The 17,123-nt window shown below is 26.3% G+C and overlaps 1 protein-coding gene across 1 annotated transcript; it reads left to right on the top strand.

The window, feature by feature from the left end:
* The first annotated feature begins 7,281 nt into the window (after positions 1-7,281).
* On the top strand, positions 7,282-12,146 carry LOC136976835 (uncharacterized). The gene is made up of 6 exons (XM_067272224.1): positions 7,282-7,329; positions 7,422-7,594; positions 7,828-7,923; positions 8,923-10,134; positions 10,204-10,333; positions 11,787-12,146. Exons 2-6 carry the CDS (start codon positions 7,586-7,588, stop codon positions 11,828-11,830), a joined length of 1,491 nt encoding a protein of 496 aa, XP_067128325.1. The 5' UTR covers positions 7,282-7,329; positions 7,422-7,585; the 3' UTR covers positions 11,831-12,146.
* The last annotated feature ends 4,977 nt before the right edge of the window (positions 12,147-17,123 follow it).

Genomic DNA, 17,123 nt, shown 5'->3' with positions numbered 1-17,123 from the left:
TTCTTATCTAAATGTCAGCCAGTTATATGTGGAAAAGCTTATAACGCAATAAAAATTTAGTAGTTTCGTTACTTTTTCTTGTAATCGAATCTAAGAAATGATACAGTAAACCTGTATAAGTCGGACACATAAAATTGTTTTCAATTTTAAAGAGATGTCCTAGATAAAGGAGAAGGGAAAAACCATAAATAAAATACAAACCAACTTCTGTAGGTAATTTTAATTACGCATTAACGTCAAGTAAATTTAATACGATGTTTTAAAACACTTTAAGATGTTTTCCACACCACACAAAAGTCTAAATGACATTTAAAACGTTACAATTTATCGCTTGTATCAGGATATAAGGGTGTCGAACTTGGGAGGCTTTTCGTAATTAATGCTGAAACACACCTTGGAATGCATTTCGGAATAAATTTTTCTCTCAAGCTGGTTTATATTACCTGAAATGTCAATTAAATACATCAATTTAAGTGTATAAATGAATAAATTTTAACAGTAGTTTGCTCAAATTAGTTAATATTCATTTGATTTATAACAATGAAACGGTTCGCCTTTTCCTGTTTTTCGTTCGACTGTTATTTAATTATTAAGAACAAATCTAAACGTTTAACAACTTTAAATTTAACAATTTAAATACAAAAATGTGCGACGTAATCGGCATCTTCCAATCAAAATCGGAGAATTCTATACAACGCCCTCTTTCGACAGGCCTGCTGAATATAGTTATAAAGCGAGTCTATATGTGTACTGTACTTAAATGAAGGTCAATAAAAATATTAAATTTTCGCGTTAATTTTGTCATTTTTATTTAAATTTTTATAATATTAGTTATAATATTCTCTTACACTTAAATACAGATTGTAAATGTTTGTTAGAGAATCCACTTAAAGACTATTGTTAACGTTTTCAATTACTTTATTGTGAGAATTAAGAATAAACCGGATACAATATAACAATAAATAATACAAGATTTTAATTAAAGTTTAATTGAAATACAATGCATTTTTACTTTCAATTCGAATTTTTATCTAGCTTGACAAAAGTCAGGTCAGACGGAAGATGATAACAAACCGACTATTGTCTGATGATTATCAATAATTGATTTTCTTCATCATAAAAAAAAATATCCTAATTGATTAGCTATAAACTTTTAAAAAAACTTAACTTTAAGATCGTTAAATCCTTATTTAAATCGTTAAATCCGATAAGCATTATAAAAATTCATATAAGTTCTTCCGACTTCATCTTTAATTTAAAACGTTAAGCATCATTTAAGCTATATGATGACAAAAAATGCCATAAACAATTCGTTAATAACTTTAAAAAAGGCTGTTTTAATCGAGGTTTGTTCTATTGAGAAGAAAATAATTAACTTAGAGCACGAAACTAGATTCTTCAATCAGGAAATCCTATAAAGATAATCATCTGTATAATTGATACATCGCCGCTTCTTATGTTATTTATTTGTCAGAAAGTCTTAAAATGTCTTTGCCAATTGAATCGCTAAAATCTTTCTATTGTTTCTGGGTCAAGAAGGAATAATTATTTCTTTATTTCATCAATAGAAAAACTTTTTTTCCTCTCCTTAAGATCATTCTTGAGTCTTCTCGATCAGGTGGAAAAAACAATGTCAAACATGAAATTATTATTATGGGATGAATGTAAATTTATTTGTTAAAAAATCGAAAAAAAATTAATCACATATTTATGCTTCTATAGTAATAAAATATGATAAAATATAATCCTGATTTAAATTATTGGGTCATCTTTCCCATTATGTGAAGTATATTTTCTTCTAAGATGTATAAAAATGAGGTCGAAATTTTTACATGGGCATATTTATAGATTATTACTAGTTATTACGTACATATATACCTGTTATTGATAAAAATTCTTTACAGTATTTCTTTTTTAAATCAATTTGATATAGGTTACACGTATATCGAAAGCTATACTGCAAACATGTGATACATACCAATAGGATTCGTGCAAATATGCTTACTGTATAAGTCATTTCACGTAATTATATTCAAGTTCATTAACAATTTAGCATTTAAAGTTAATTAACAGTAGCTAAGTACAGGCACAGAGGCCCAAGCCTTTGGGGCCTGGTTGGCTAATAAATTCAAATAATTCTACATTATATAGGTCTCAGTTATGAATTAAATATCACCAAGCTTATTTATTTTTATATAATTTAAATAAAAACTTAAAAATAGTGATAGAAATTTTACATAAGCATTCTGTTATTATTGAAAACAAAATATAAACTGTATTTCTGATGAGAAATCTTTTTAAAATTAAGTTTTAAGTAAACATAATGTGGGTTATGTAAATATCAAGGGTTGTGCAAATATTCTAATTCTTACAAACTACTTAAACATGTCACATTTAACTATTTAATATCTTTATATCAGTAACTTTTGTTAAATTACATTAAGAATTTATATACGGAAGTGCACGATTGTTTAAATCGCTGCCTCTCATCGCGCGATTTTTAAAGATAACGTCGCGATTGTTCGCGCGATTTTCAGAATAATCTCTCAACGCACGACCTTTAACATATTTCTCGGCATTAAGAGAGTTTTATGACATGTAACGTCATATAAATCAATAAAAACACTCCTATAGCAGTTAAACATGCAAACAATGAGATATGAGAGTGTTGTTGTGACAATGATAATGCATTGACATCAATTACTATTTTTTTTAAATTTTATTTTAAACTGAGTAATCTAATCGTTTTAGAATATTAATGTCAACAGTAAATCAACTGTGAAACTTCAGAAATTTATCCTATCTTAGTATTTATCATGATATTTGGGCAGTTTTTCTTATGTCCTAGTTCTCTTAACACCTTTTCTGTATTGAACAATTCTTAAAAACAAATCACTAGATTTACTATATATAAATATTAAATTTCAACATGAAAAAGTAAAAAATATAAATAGGATCTTTGCATGTTAATGTTGTTTTTATACATAATATCAAGTAAAAATATGCTAAAAATTAAAATTTTAGCTAAATTTAGGGAAAATGTTACATAAAATTATTAAAATTACATAATTTAATGTTATAAAATGATTTAATTTTCATCTAAATTCACTTTTAAGAAAACTCAATTCTCTAATTTTGATTCTTGAACATTGAAGCCATGTCAATGACATGTTTCATGACAAGAATATTGACCTAAGATGCAGGTGTGGTTATACATTGTGCTGTCTACTCTTCCTTTATGCTGAATATTTAAGAAAGAGGAGTTAATATACTGGAACTAGAAAGATTCCCATCTCACCTATAATGAAACAGAATAAAATTAGGACAAATTTTTTTTTATCTCTATTATTTTCTGGATTTTCTGAGCTTAAAAAAGGTAACAAACTTGATAATTAATTAATAAAAAAAGGACATTAAATTATAATTTAATAAATGAATTTTGAAGTGATTTAGATACAGAAATTAATCATTTTTTTCTGTAAGAATTAATTAGATTTTCATTTTATTAAAAAATTGAGGGTAACCTTGTCTCATTTTTTTTGCTGTACCTACAAGGATATTATAAGAATTAAATGTATTAAAAATAATCAGGATTTAAATACAAAAAAATGATTTAGTTTTTAGGCAAATTTTGCATGAAATTTATATCAAGTACGACATAAATAGAAAGGCCAGAGTTATTTATGTTGCTTTTTTCTTTAAGTTTTTAACAATCTGATTGTAACAAATTTAAAAAAAAAAGTTTGTTATAAATGGTACGAATAACATCAATGGTGCTATTTATGTCAAATAACAATATAAAGAAAATTTAAACATATTTTTTTCAGATTTGTTTAATTTGATTGACTTATTCTTTTAAAAAATACATAAATTACATAAATAAAAGCCTTATGAGAAGCCATAAATAAATATGAACTTGCCTGATCCCTTTTTATATAATTTTATATAGGAGAAAGCCCAAATCACATAATATTTGATATTGCAAAGTCTAGTTAATCCCATGAGCTCAAGCCTCATATTTACATCATTTGGCTACAAAAACATTTGTTAAAAATTTTTCTGTATTAAGAAAGCACCTTTTTAAATTTTATTATTTAAAATATGTAAATAAAATGAATATATTTTAATTTTTAATGCTGCTCTGTTCTTTAATACTGTTCTGAGGGCCTCAAACTGATATGTGGTCTGGGCTTGACCTTCAAAAGGCCCTGAATATATAAGAAAGAGTCAACCAGTATCAACAGTATCAACAAGCAGATATTTGTGTGTGTCTGAGGCCTTTAAAAGCACAAAGCCCTAAGAAGAAGGTTAGTTCAATGTCCAAAACTACTAATGCACTAGTAACATGTTTAAATTTATAATAAAATGTTTTATTACTTTGCTTTATTTTAAATCTCAATTGTTGAAACTTGTTTACATTTAAAAAAATTCTGTTAAATTCCTGTAATATTTTTTAACAATCAAAAACTTCTTCCATAATTGAAATTTCTAAAAAAGTTCTCCTTTTACAAGCACAGCTTAAAGAATTACTTTGGACAAGTTAATTGTAAAAACTATAACCTATTGTTGAATTAAAGTAACAAAGAAATGTTGTTAAACTACTACAAAAATTTAAAAAAAATACATTAAGTTTAAATAATTTTCTTCTTTATAACATAAAACAATATATTTTCATTGTTAAATACACTAAATAAATTTTTTATTCTATTAAATGAAATGATAAATTATAAAATAATTCATTTTCTTTAACAGCAGGAAATTGTTTGTTTATATATAAACTTTGTAATATAATTTTTCTTGATTTTAAATTTATTTATATATATTATGTAATTAATTAGATATTACCATATTAATAGTATACAAAGGTAGTATACAGGGTGTTCCATAAGTCTGGAACCATAGGAGTTGATATTTGTTTATTCCTTTACATGTAAAAGCATGGTGTTAAGTAAGGTGGGACAAATTCAAGTTATTTGATGTTGCAGTTGAACAGTAGCTTGTTGGAACTTCATGCTAATTGCAGGTCCTCACCATCAAATAACTTGAATTCCTTCCTCCTTATTTAGCATATGTAATAGAATAAACAAATATCAACTCCTATGATTCCGCACTTATGGGACATCCTGTATATAAGTCATAAAACTGGAAACTTTATAAATTCAGCAAAATTTTCTAAATCTAAAATAAAACATTTTATAAAAACTTGAAATTTTAAGTACTAAAACAGATTTTCTATGTTAAATATTTTAAACACAGCAAAAAAACTTGTCTTAAATTAAATAATAAGTTGTAAATGAATTTACGTCTCTTTAAATGTAAAATGTAGAAACATTTATAATATTTTGCTTATTGGTAGTTTATTTATGTACATAAAATATAATTAATTAGGCTATTTATAGAATTATTAAACTTATTTTAATTTGATTATAAAAATAATTTATTTATGTGTTATATATAAGAGTTATAAACTGTATAATTTATAAATACAACAAAAGTTGCTAAAATTAAAAGAAAACGCCTTATAAAAACTTGCAATTTTAAATTTATAAAAACTTACTTTAATACTTCTATTAATTTTGTGAAAAAATCTATAAATTTAATAATTTAATCAAAACCGGACAGGTTTAATAGTCATATCTTATGATTATCTAATTCCTGTATCAACATGTGCTTGTATATAAGTTCAATGTATATAAATATATATTTTTCTGGCAAAAACTATAAACTCTTTGAGCTTCAACTCTACACATGAATTATGTGTTTATTATAACATTTTTTGATTTAATACTAATTTACATATTGGGATAATCACTTGTTTGTTAAAGAATTCCATGTATGACATTGACATAGTTAAGAGAGAGCAGATGGAATAAGGTGTGCTCCACTTCTTAGATATTTGTAGGTCAATGTTTTGATATTAACTCAGTCAATAAATAATTACAGTAAAAGGTAAAAAAAAGGAACAACTCACTTCAATTCCTTCTATTTTTTTACTTTTAGTTTGAAAGTATTGTCATTAAACTCTTTTGTGGTAAGGTGTAATGATATCTGAATGGAAAAAATTAAGAATGAAACTTGAAATTTTAAAATTTTTCTCCTAACAAAAGCTTTTGTGTATAGCATTAAAAATAACTTATCATTACATAAAAGTGATAAATTATTGTAAATAATATAATTTTAAGTCTTTTACTTTTTAAAAATTGTATTTTTTAACAAAACTTGTTATGTAGTATTTATAGAAAGAGAGAGGATTATTTGTACCTGACTTGAATTTTAAGTCAGCATAAATATAACTATATTAATCGATTGATATCAAATAAAATAAAGAATTACTACTAAATTGAATTTTATGTAAGTTAGATGGATGAGGTTTCAATCTGTTGATCGATATAATTAAATTTTAATTATAGATTAAACATTTTACACTTCAGATTTATGTTTTTATGTGGTCAAAGATCAAAGAACCTGTAGAATGAGATAATCTAATTAACCAAGACAGTTTTATTAATATTTAAAAATTGTTTATATATATTAAATTATTGCTTCTTTATTATATTGTTTATGTATATTAAATTATTATTTACTGGAATAAAATTTTAATCCCATTTTATGGATTTCACTACAGTTAATAATATAATAAAAAACATTTTTAATATGTTTTTAAATCGTCATAAAAATGTTTTCCAGAAATAAGTACTCAATAAACTGACTTTTATAGTTATTTTTTTAAGACTTTAAACATTTTCAATGCTAAAAAAGCATCGAAGACATCATTAAAATATATTTAAAAACTTTTATAGAAGCGCAACCGTGTATAACGCGCACTTAAATATTGTAAATTATTGATGATTGGAGTCGAATTATTGAATTTCCTTTTAAAAAGAAAAAAAAATAAATAAAATAAAGTCTCAAGGAAATTGAAGTTCACCCTTTAGGCAAAAGCTGAAAGCAACATATGGGCCAGGAAGCCACTTACCTAACAAAATTAGAGAAAGAGAGAACCGCAAAAAATTCGTCTCCTAATGCTCCGGGGTTTAGACCTACTTAAAATTAAGCATTTTTAATGTGATAAGATTATAAATGTCATTATCCGTATTGTGAAAACGGATAACGACACTTATTAATTTATTTTCAAAAAAATTATCTTTAATCGATACGAATTCGTAGAAAGTCCACCGCGGCTTTAATATGTAAATCACACAGAAAAGCAATTACTCGCCTGGTTGAAGGAAAAAAAAAAATTATTGATGTGTGTCGAATTCCATTTTAGATTTGATCTTGAAAAGTAAAATAAAAAAAAAAAACATAAAAATTAGAATACGTTTTCGTGTAAGAAACGAAAGTACATCCTCTAAGCAATTCAAGGGGAAGAGAAGATAATATATATTATATTTTTTTTTTTTTTTATTGTATGAGAACAGGTTTCATAGGCTGCAGGCTATACAATTGCTTCTGGAGAAATGAACTAGACCGGTATATATCGAACATATACATTAAGTTTAGTTTAGTTTACGACCAGTCTCCAAGCGATATGTTAGTGATCCATTGGTCTTTGCAGAATCCCCATTAATCTCTTATAACAGAGATGGGCCAAGTAAGTATTTTAATTAACCATTTGGAAGTTTATCTATTTTAAATTTAATACGATTCTAAAGATAATTTTTATTATGTATAAGAGATTCAATTGGGATCTCAGAATACGATTTGGATTCGTGTCGAGATGCAAAGGATGCTTCTCCTTTGTCGCTTGTGAAATACGGAAAAGTACCGAGTTTGGTTGTCATTTCGCGTAGAATTTTAATTGTTTTTTTTAAATCATTTTTCCAGGCAATTTTCTCGCTTATATTAGTTTTATTAATCTCTTCAACGAAAGAGATTGAAGCGAAACCCAAGAGACAAATCTCAGGTGAAAACGTACCGTTTGTGAGTATTCAAATTTTTATTTTTAGCATTATTTATTAAATGAAATGTGACTAAAATTTAGCATAAATTAGAAATTTACTATTTAGAATAATTTTAAAATTAGAATTATATTTTTTCCGTAGAAATAAATTACATTCTGATTTTAATAAGTTATAGCAATTTTAATAGAAATGAATTTTAGTAATAAAAAATATTAATATTATTTAATTTCTATCTATAATTCTTCACAATACTTATAAAATAATTATTTATAATTTATTTATTAATTTATTAATAAAGATTTACAACACGTATCCTTTAATCTTTGTGTCTTATAACTGGACTCTTCTCTGGGTTTATATCGTGAAATTTTCTAAAGAGTTCGATTTTATGTGATAAAAAATTAGTTAAATTTAAATTTAGAAGAATATATTCATTATATAACAAGTTAAAGCCTTCTATAAATTAATTTTCTAAATGTATACAGTTCAATATCCTATAGACAGGAGTGGATACTAATTTGTTATGCATAGTTTTTACGCATGATAGAATTAAAATATGTCTATAGAGAATAGATTTTATTAAAATAAAATACTTTATATATATAAAAGTTGTTATATTTTTATAGCACAATTAATAAAAAACGGACTGTGTTTAGAAAAACTAGGTTTGGGGTGCGGTTTTTTCTAGATTTTCTATAAATATTTCTTTTGATATGCATGATGTGCGATAAAATAAATAGCTAATTTAACAGGTTAAATAGCTTTAAAAAAAGAAAATTCAGTAGATAAATAGGTTCTACAATAATGATAAACCGCAATAAAGAGATGTTTATTGATGAAAACACGGCACGTTAAGCAATACAATGCAATGTATTGATTAACATTTAAGACAAAGTTTGTAAGCATGGATTTAACTGCAAATTTTTTAAAATTCTAGATTTTTTTATTCTACATAGTAATTTAATAAGATAAAGAATATATTAAATGTTTTTTTTATCTGTTTGAATTAAATTTTTAGCGTAAGCAGGCGTTCAGATTCGGTTATACTATCAAGGACCAACGCCATGGTACACAATTCAGACAAGAAGAAGGTGACCATAGAGGTGTAGTACAGGGAAGTTATGGATATCACGATCCTTTTGGTATTTATCGTCATGTCGATTATATTGCTGATGCTTTAGGTTATCGAGCGAGAATTCGTTCGAACGAACCTGGGTTAGGACAGCAGGATCCAGCTCATGTGGAAATAGTCAAAACTGGCGTTCCGCATTCCATATCGTTGCACCATAGAGTGGGACCTGTATCAAATGATCATTTAGTTGCCATTTCTCCAGCTTCGAGTAATCGAAATTCCATAAAAGTTAAAGATGTGCTCAGACCGGCTGAATCAACTCGTATTGTAAAGCCTTCAGATGGTCTTTTTGAATCCACGAGGCAAACAATAAAAGTTCGTGAAAATGTGAAGAAAGAGAACGATAAGAACATCATCAGTGTTTTGTTTTCGGATAAATCACAAAAAACCAAGAAGAAGAAGAAATATGGATCGGACATTCAGACAACACCACAAGTTCCATTCAAAAAAATTAAAATTAAGCCGGTAAAACAGGAAGTGATTTTAGAATATCCACAACATTCTCCGGGAAAATCCCAAAGTATTATACAATTTTCTCAACAACTTCCAGAAAATGTTGTTAAATTTCCTCAAAATCCTTCTGATAATTCTCAAAAAGGAGTAGAATACTCCCAAAATGTATCGGAAAATCCTCAAAATCCCTTAAGTTATATCCAAAATAATCCAGAGATTCAAAATACTCCTGAAATAGTGGAAGTAGCAGTGGATCGGCCGGTTCCAATCCCTTATCTTGTACAAAATTCCGGAAAACAGCAACCAGAAATAGATATAATTCAACATCCTTCTGATTCGAATAATAAATATTCTAGCAACGTTTACCATTTCTCAAATCCTGAAAATCCACAGGATGGGAGTGTGGTAATGGTGGAACAGTTTCCTGATATTCAGCCTCAATCGTCCATCAATCATCATCATCATCAACTAGAAGGCAAGCGAGTGGTGGAACCACAGTATCAAACCGAAGCTCGAGTACCAGTGGTTATCATAAAAAACCAACCAAATGAACCTCATGCCGATTTCGCATCTTCAATGCAAGAAACCAACAAATTACCATTTGTGATACTGAAAGAAGTTACGTCTCAAGATCAAATTAGTGAGGTAAGCTCATTAATGATATCATTTACTATAAAATTGATTTATTTAATATATTTTTCTTTAAATTTTTAGAGTACAAACAATAACATTCGATCAGGATCGCCATTTGTTTTTGAGAAAGACTTGAAGACCTCACAAACCGTGCAGAAGATACAATGCCCAATTGCATGCTTCACACCATCAGTAATTAACGGTGAGAAAGGTAAAGGTGTATTTTAGTTTTTGATTAATAAAATCTATCAAAAACTAAAATAATATTAATTCTATTAATCAACTGTAGTTAACGGGTGTTTGATTATCGCGATTTTTGTCTCTGTTAATTAACATTAAAAAAATATATATTTAAATGAGCGTTTAATATTTACACCAAAGTAATTATAATTCTAAATTTTAATTTATGTTCAGTGTTTATATAATTGTTCGTAATATGTGTTTAGTCTCTTTTATTTTTAATAAAATACAATTGTGTTTTTGTCAGTTGTGTCAGTTTCGTTGTTTGTTTATTATGCATGAAAGTTTGTATTTAATTTCCTTGAATAAATATCAAATATTTTAACGTTTATATTCATTTATTTGCATGAAAATCTTGATTTTTCATGCAGGAAATTGCTTTTTCCCCCTCTTGTTTACAGTGTGAATCGTTGTTAAATAAAACAATCTGAAGAGTGTAGAAGAGAGAAAAGTAACTGTAAAAATACAAAAATCTTGTTAAACGTTTAATGAAAATTAGTTTAAATTATTGTTTTAATAATTTATTAGAACAATGCTTTGTTTTTTCTGTTAATTGGTGACCCTCTTTAAGCTTTTGATATTATCATTAGGAATTTTAGGAGATCGCGATCTACAAGTTGCCTACGTGCCTAACTAATTAATGTTAAAATGGGCATATCATCTTATTATATTCTTCATGAGATTTTCACATAAATATGGTAAAAATAGCTTATATATTTATGAAAAATGCTTTTAAATATGCTACACGTGTCTCTTCTATTATCTGCTCTGATATTTAACAATGGTTCTTTCTGTATAAGAAGTATGAAAAGTTTTACATGAAAAATGATCATTTTCATGGTTTAATTCTTGAAAATTTGAATGTTCTTGCATCTTAATTGATAAAAATTACGTAAGAACATTTAAGTTTATATTTTAAAAATTGCGTGCGTAAGGTTGGAAAGTTTTTTTGTACTTTTCATGCATAAAAATTCATTTTCTTTGTTTCTGTTCGTGAAAAATGCTTTCATTTCATGTTTATATTTCAACTTTTGTGATCTTTTGTGTATAAACATCATGTTGTCTTTTGTTTGTATATTTGTGAAGAGCAACGGATGGTTTCAGCCGGATTTTCACATAATCTGTGTGCAAGTTACAACTTAGAGCCTCACGCTACGAGGCTAAAGCTTAGGGTTTCATGTAAAGTGAAATGCCCTTTATAAATTATAGATTAGGCCCCAATTTTAGGCTTAAAACATCCAAAATCTTAAGAAATTAAGCTAAAAATCTTACTCTTCCTGCATGATACCATCCGATAAAAGAATCCTGTTATAATTAATTTTCAGGATTTTATGGACAATTCTTTTAAAATTTGATTTGTCTGTGTGTTTCTTTTGTTTTATTGGTTCGAATGCTAAATATATTTCAAAATATATCCCTGTCAGAAAGAAGATATCAACCAATTCCTTGCTTTGTCATTCAACAATAGTAAGCAAGAAGAATAATTCATCATTTTATATATACATAAATATAAAAAAAAAATACATAAAAAATCATCAGAGGACAATCTTTACAACAGAAACGTGCAGATGAATGAGGAAACGAGTATCACGATTTGTTACGTTCACACGTTACGCTTGCTGATGGTTGAGGGTGTAACTGAATCGTTGCACTAGATATGATACTGTCTGGGTGCTTCCTGATACTAAACATGTAATTTTCGATAAGATAAAAAAAAAATATATATATATATAAAAAATTACATTTTAAGTTTTATAATATAAAATTATAAAAAAAACACGAAATTCGCGATAATTTTTATGAAAATTGTATATTTTATTTTAATTTTCATATATAAATACTACTATTGTTTGTATCTTAACCTATATGTTCGTTATGTATATTTGTCCTTTTGTAAATAAATTAAATCGGTTTTTTCATGTAAATTATATTACTTTTTTTATCGATTTAAACTCTCAATTTAGTATATATATTTTTTTTATTATTATTAAAAATGATACCGATCTGGGAATCATCTTCTATAATTTCAGTCAGGAAGAGAGATAAATTTTACATTTGATACGAAGAGTAACGTGTCAAATCTTCGAAAATGTATAGAAAAATGATGTTTTCGCTGGCCTAAACTTAAAAGAGAACTTAATTAATGATTTAGAATTTTTAAATTTATGATATTCACCGAATAAAACTTAAAATAAATTGTCTTAAGGTCATAGTCAGCATCAACAGTACACACTTCTTCCTATAGGGATACGTGTATTTTTCTCACTGCAAATCCTCTCAAGAAAATAATTTATTTTGATAATAATAGTATCATTTTTTAATACTATTTTTTACATGAAATTTCGTTTAAGTATTACATTTGAAGACACAATGTAGTGACGTAAACTTAAAACACTGGGCGAATTTTTCATCCTTTTTATTCGGTTGGGGTGTCGAACAGTACTGTTCGACACCCCAACCGAATAAAAAGGATGAAAATTCGCCCAGTGTTTAAGTTTACGTCACTACATTGTGTCTTCGAAAGAAAAGAAAAGAAAACGAAAATACATTAAACACGGTTCCTCAAGATAAACTATTTTTTACATGAAATTTCGTTTAAGTAAATTACATATGTACGCATTCTTCGAGGGGAAATTGTCTTTTAAAAATAGAGCAAAATTTACCAACCTCTGTGATATGGGTCAAATTACTGACAAGATCTAGGTCATTTTCGAGATCTTGAAGTCCACTTCCTTATGAAAATCTAACCAAGTTTCTTCCTGATAATCGATATTTTCATTATTTATTTAAAAGATAATGCAAACGTAGTGAAACCGGTTTAAAAATGTCAATAAAAAACCTCGATCGGTTATCGAAAAATTAACTGATTTGATAGTTCAATGCTTAAATTTTAATTAAATTTCGCATGTTTTATGACTTTTTCATGTGTTTAATGTAAGATTACATTTTGAAATTACTTTAAAGAATTAATTTGTAATTATATGTTATTTTATTAGTGAAAAAAGTACTTACAATTCCATCATATGCATCCATTTGTATTCGTCTCCATCAAGTGCGATACGTTATATTTATTTATTATTATTTTTTTTCGAAAGTAAGCTTTAAAATGTTCTATTTAATAATCAGAATTATTATATTTATAGAAGAAGGTTAAATATAAATATTATCGATTTAATATTATAGTAACTGCATTCGTGTTAATTACTTTCTCTAACATTTAACACGAAGTTATACACAAGCCATTGTAAATTTTGTTTAAAGTTAATTATAGAATGATAAATTGGTTAACAAAATATAATACAAGAATATTTATTGGTAAAATTCTTAGAATTTTATAATTGTTTTCGTCAGGAAATGTTTATTATGTGATAAATTACAATGATGTTATCATCAGTCCATCCGATCACGTTATATGATTTCGTGAAGATTAATGATAAGATATTATCATAATGTTCGAATAATAGGAGAAGAATTGAACAATTGAACAATGAAATTATTCATAATTATGATATAAGTTAATAAAAAATTCGGGTAAATTAAAATTATACATAATTTTTCTACTAATTACCAAACACTCGAATATGATAATAAAAGCTGGGTTAATCGTAAATAATCTCATTTATTTACTGTATACTCCAATAATGAAGTAAATTTATTTGTTTATATGTGATAATTTTTGTGAAATTTTTACCAGGAAGCTAAAATTTCCCGTTGAAAGCCTTTGCGACAGATCCTAGAGGGGTTTGACTCAGTTGAATTTTAACTATTAAAACTATTTTAAAAAATATATTAATATGTTATTAAATTAAGAGAAAAAGATGTAAAATACATAAATAAAATTGTTCGGGGCAGGTATAGAAACTGATATGCATTGAATATATTCGTTTTTTTTGCCTGGGGATAGGTTGGAAATTTGCATTACACGCTAGAGTGATTCTACTTATAAATAATGAACAATTACTCCTAATACACTGTTATTATTTTAAGATTTATAAAGTGGAAGCTTAAATATTCTACTAGGAAATTGTCTTTCTTTTTATGTTCTGCTCGCATTGTCCTTCTTAAAGAGATAACTGTTTAAAATGTAACGAGTAATTTGCAATTTCGCGGTCTCATTGGAGAGACAATCACTCGTTACATATCTATTATAACGTCATATTGTTAAAGAAAACAAGCTTTATTTCTATATATTTGTATAATTTCTGCTTTAAATTATATATAAAAGTCAATAGTTTACGTCTAGAACTGTGCTACCGAAACACTCGAACTAAGGAAAAATTCATATTTTATGTAATAATAAAAAATTAGATATTAATAAAATTGTAGTGTTTATGAAACCGTGCCGGTGCTTATTCTGCAACTTGAACACAAACTATATGTTTTCTATTAATAAGGCCAAGTCGAGAATTTTTAGTAACCATTTATTGTTATCTGCTCGTATCACTGATTATTGAAAGATCACTCGACTTATACAGGGTCAACCACACTATATGAACTCACAAGATTGCACTTTTAACATAATTTCCTACTGAACTTAGTTAAAAATATTCATTAAATATTCTTTTTTATGAATTAACAGGTTATAATTCTACAAGAAACGCAAGTTTTCGGTTGTAAAATTCAATCGACCAAACGCAAAATTAACTTGTAAGTGTCACTAAAATGCATAAATTTTCATTTTTTTTTTTAAAGTAAAGAAGCTTTTATATAACAGTAAACAATGTTAAATCCAGGTCACACTTTAACATTATCCTTAACTTAGAACATAATTTATAAATCACAAGAGTGGATCCTTATACATATGTAAATTATCAGCATTGTTCTTAAGGAACGTTCTATGCTTGAAGCTACGCATAAGAATGGAACACTTAAAAGATTTATTTCTTTTATAGACAAAAAATCTAATATTTTTTGCAAAGAACTTGTAAATCTAAACCATTTCCTTCCAGTAAATCGCTTAGAGTTTATTGAAGGGGAGTGGTTTTTTTTTTTTAGGTTAAGACATAGTTTCTGAACTGCACCCGTTAAATATATAAATATATTTTACATATTTAACGTAAATAGATGCTTATAAATATTATAAATATCTGAAAATTAATCGTTGGAAGCGCAGAATGGCTACACAATTGATAATTTTAGGGACTTCTGGTAGTAAGATATTGGGTCTTTCAGAAAAAAATTGTTAAAGGTTATGCAAATTATAATGAATATAATAGATTTATCTTTGAATTTGTAAGAAAATCGACCATAAATTTTATTTATTTATAAGTTTAAAGGTTAAAGATTATGGTCTCTTTATGAAGCATCCTGTTTAAAATTGCTTTTGTGGATGTAAATTTCCAAGAATGCTCCAAGTTTTTAAGAGGATTTTTCTGAAAAATAAAGTGAAGAATAAGAAGAAAATTGGGAAAAATAAAATAAAATATGAAATAAAATTTATTAAAAAAATAAAAAATATTTTTAAAAATTTTTTATCAATTAAAAAAAAACGATTTTTTGTCTTTTAAAACTTGTTAAACAATTTCACAATAACTTTTTATATTATTTTTTCTTAAATGTTGTTATAAAAATGCCCTAAAAATCAAAATATTTTCTAAATTAGAACACAGAAAAATTGTATAAAATATTATAAGGCATTATAGAGAAGAAAGGCTCAATTAGAAATGAGTAATGGCTATATAAATAGATAAAAAGCAACGTTAAATTGGAATAATTTGTTCTCCATAAAGCAAACAGCATTAAGAAAGGAAGTAATTAAAGATAGGAAATGACCTCAAACAGTGTATTTAACTTGCATCACTCTTATCTGATTTCTCTATTCTCTGCTTGTTTTCTAACCATTTCCTCGCAAAATATTTAATAAATATTCGACATTTTCTGAGAAAATTAAAAATACATTATCGTTAAAGTAGAATAAATTATTCAGTTATAATTTATGTTTTTATCCCTATTTCCTTTATGTAAAATAATAGTAATTTAAGGATGCTTAAGGAAAACAAATAAGGTCACCAACTTAATGTATTATGGTAATTATTCTCTTTATTGTTAAAGAAGATCATAATAATAAATTAACATTGTGAATAAAATAATAATATAAATTTAAATAACTGAAAGTTATGATTTTAAATAATTAACATAAATACATAAATTTTTTATTGGTTGATTGGTCGATTCGTGTTAACGCTATTAGGAAATAATTTATATTTATGCTAATAGATGGCAGCATGTGTTTAAGAAAAATTATATACTGTATATTTTTTAACGAATTAATCTTTAAAATTTAATAGTTTATATTATATTTCTTTTATTAAAAACCTAATTAAATATATAAATTTTTATTGTAATGCCCAATACTGTTTTTATTATCAAAAATAAAATCCCGTAACGGTGGCAAAAAAGTTAAAATTGTAGTGGCTCCATCTGTTATGAGATTTGCTTAAAAACTTTTATATTATTAATTATTATAAAATGACAAAAAGCTTAATTTTGAGGGTAGAGATGGGTTTTATAAAAAAAATTGCAAATGCTAATAACGAATAAAATCGTTATTAAGTCTGATCCCACTCTAAATTTAACACACGACCGCCTTTATCTTCCCACCCGCTCGACCTTTAAGCACGAAAATTAAACAGCATCAATTCCCCTAAAACACAAATCTCCCTGCAAAATTTCAGAAATTTTTGACGAAAGGCATAGAAGTTATTAAGCTTTAAAGTGAAGAAAATCGTGCCACCCACACATACTAACATCCATATACACAG

This window comes from Centruroides vittatus, unplaced genomic scaffold, assembly GCF_030686945.1.
Source record: "Centruroides vittatus isolate TY-2023 unplaced genomic scaffold, ASM3068694v2 contig_425, whole genome shotgun sequence".
In the NCBI taxonomy this organism is placed as follows: Eukaryota; Metazoa; Arthropoda; class Arachnida; order Scorpiones; family Buthidae; genus Centruroides; species Centruroides vittatus.
This window is presented reverse-complemented; position numbering and strand designations above follow the sequence as displayed.

What these genes read in the sequence shown, in the direction of transcription:
- LOC136976835 (XM_067272224.1), top strand. An exon ending in CTCAAGATCAAATTAGTGAG is followed by an intron (nt 10,135 to 10,203) that starts GTAAGCTCATTA and finishes TTAAATTTTTAG; the next exon opens with AGTACAAACAATAACATTCG. An exon ending in AGTAATTAACGGTGAGAAAG is followed by an intron (nt 10,334 to 11,786) that starts GTAAAGGTGTAT and finishes TATCCCTGTCAG; the next exon opens with AAAGAAGATATCAACCAATT.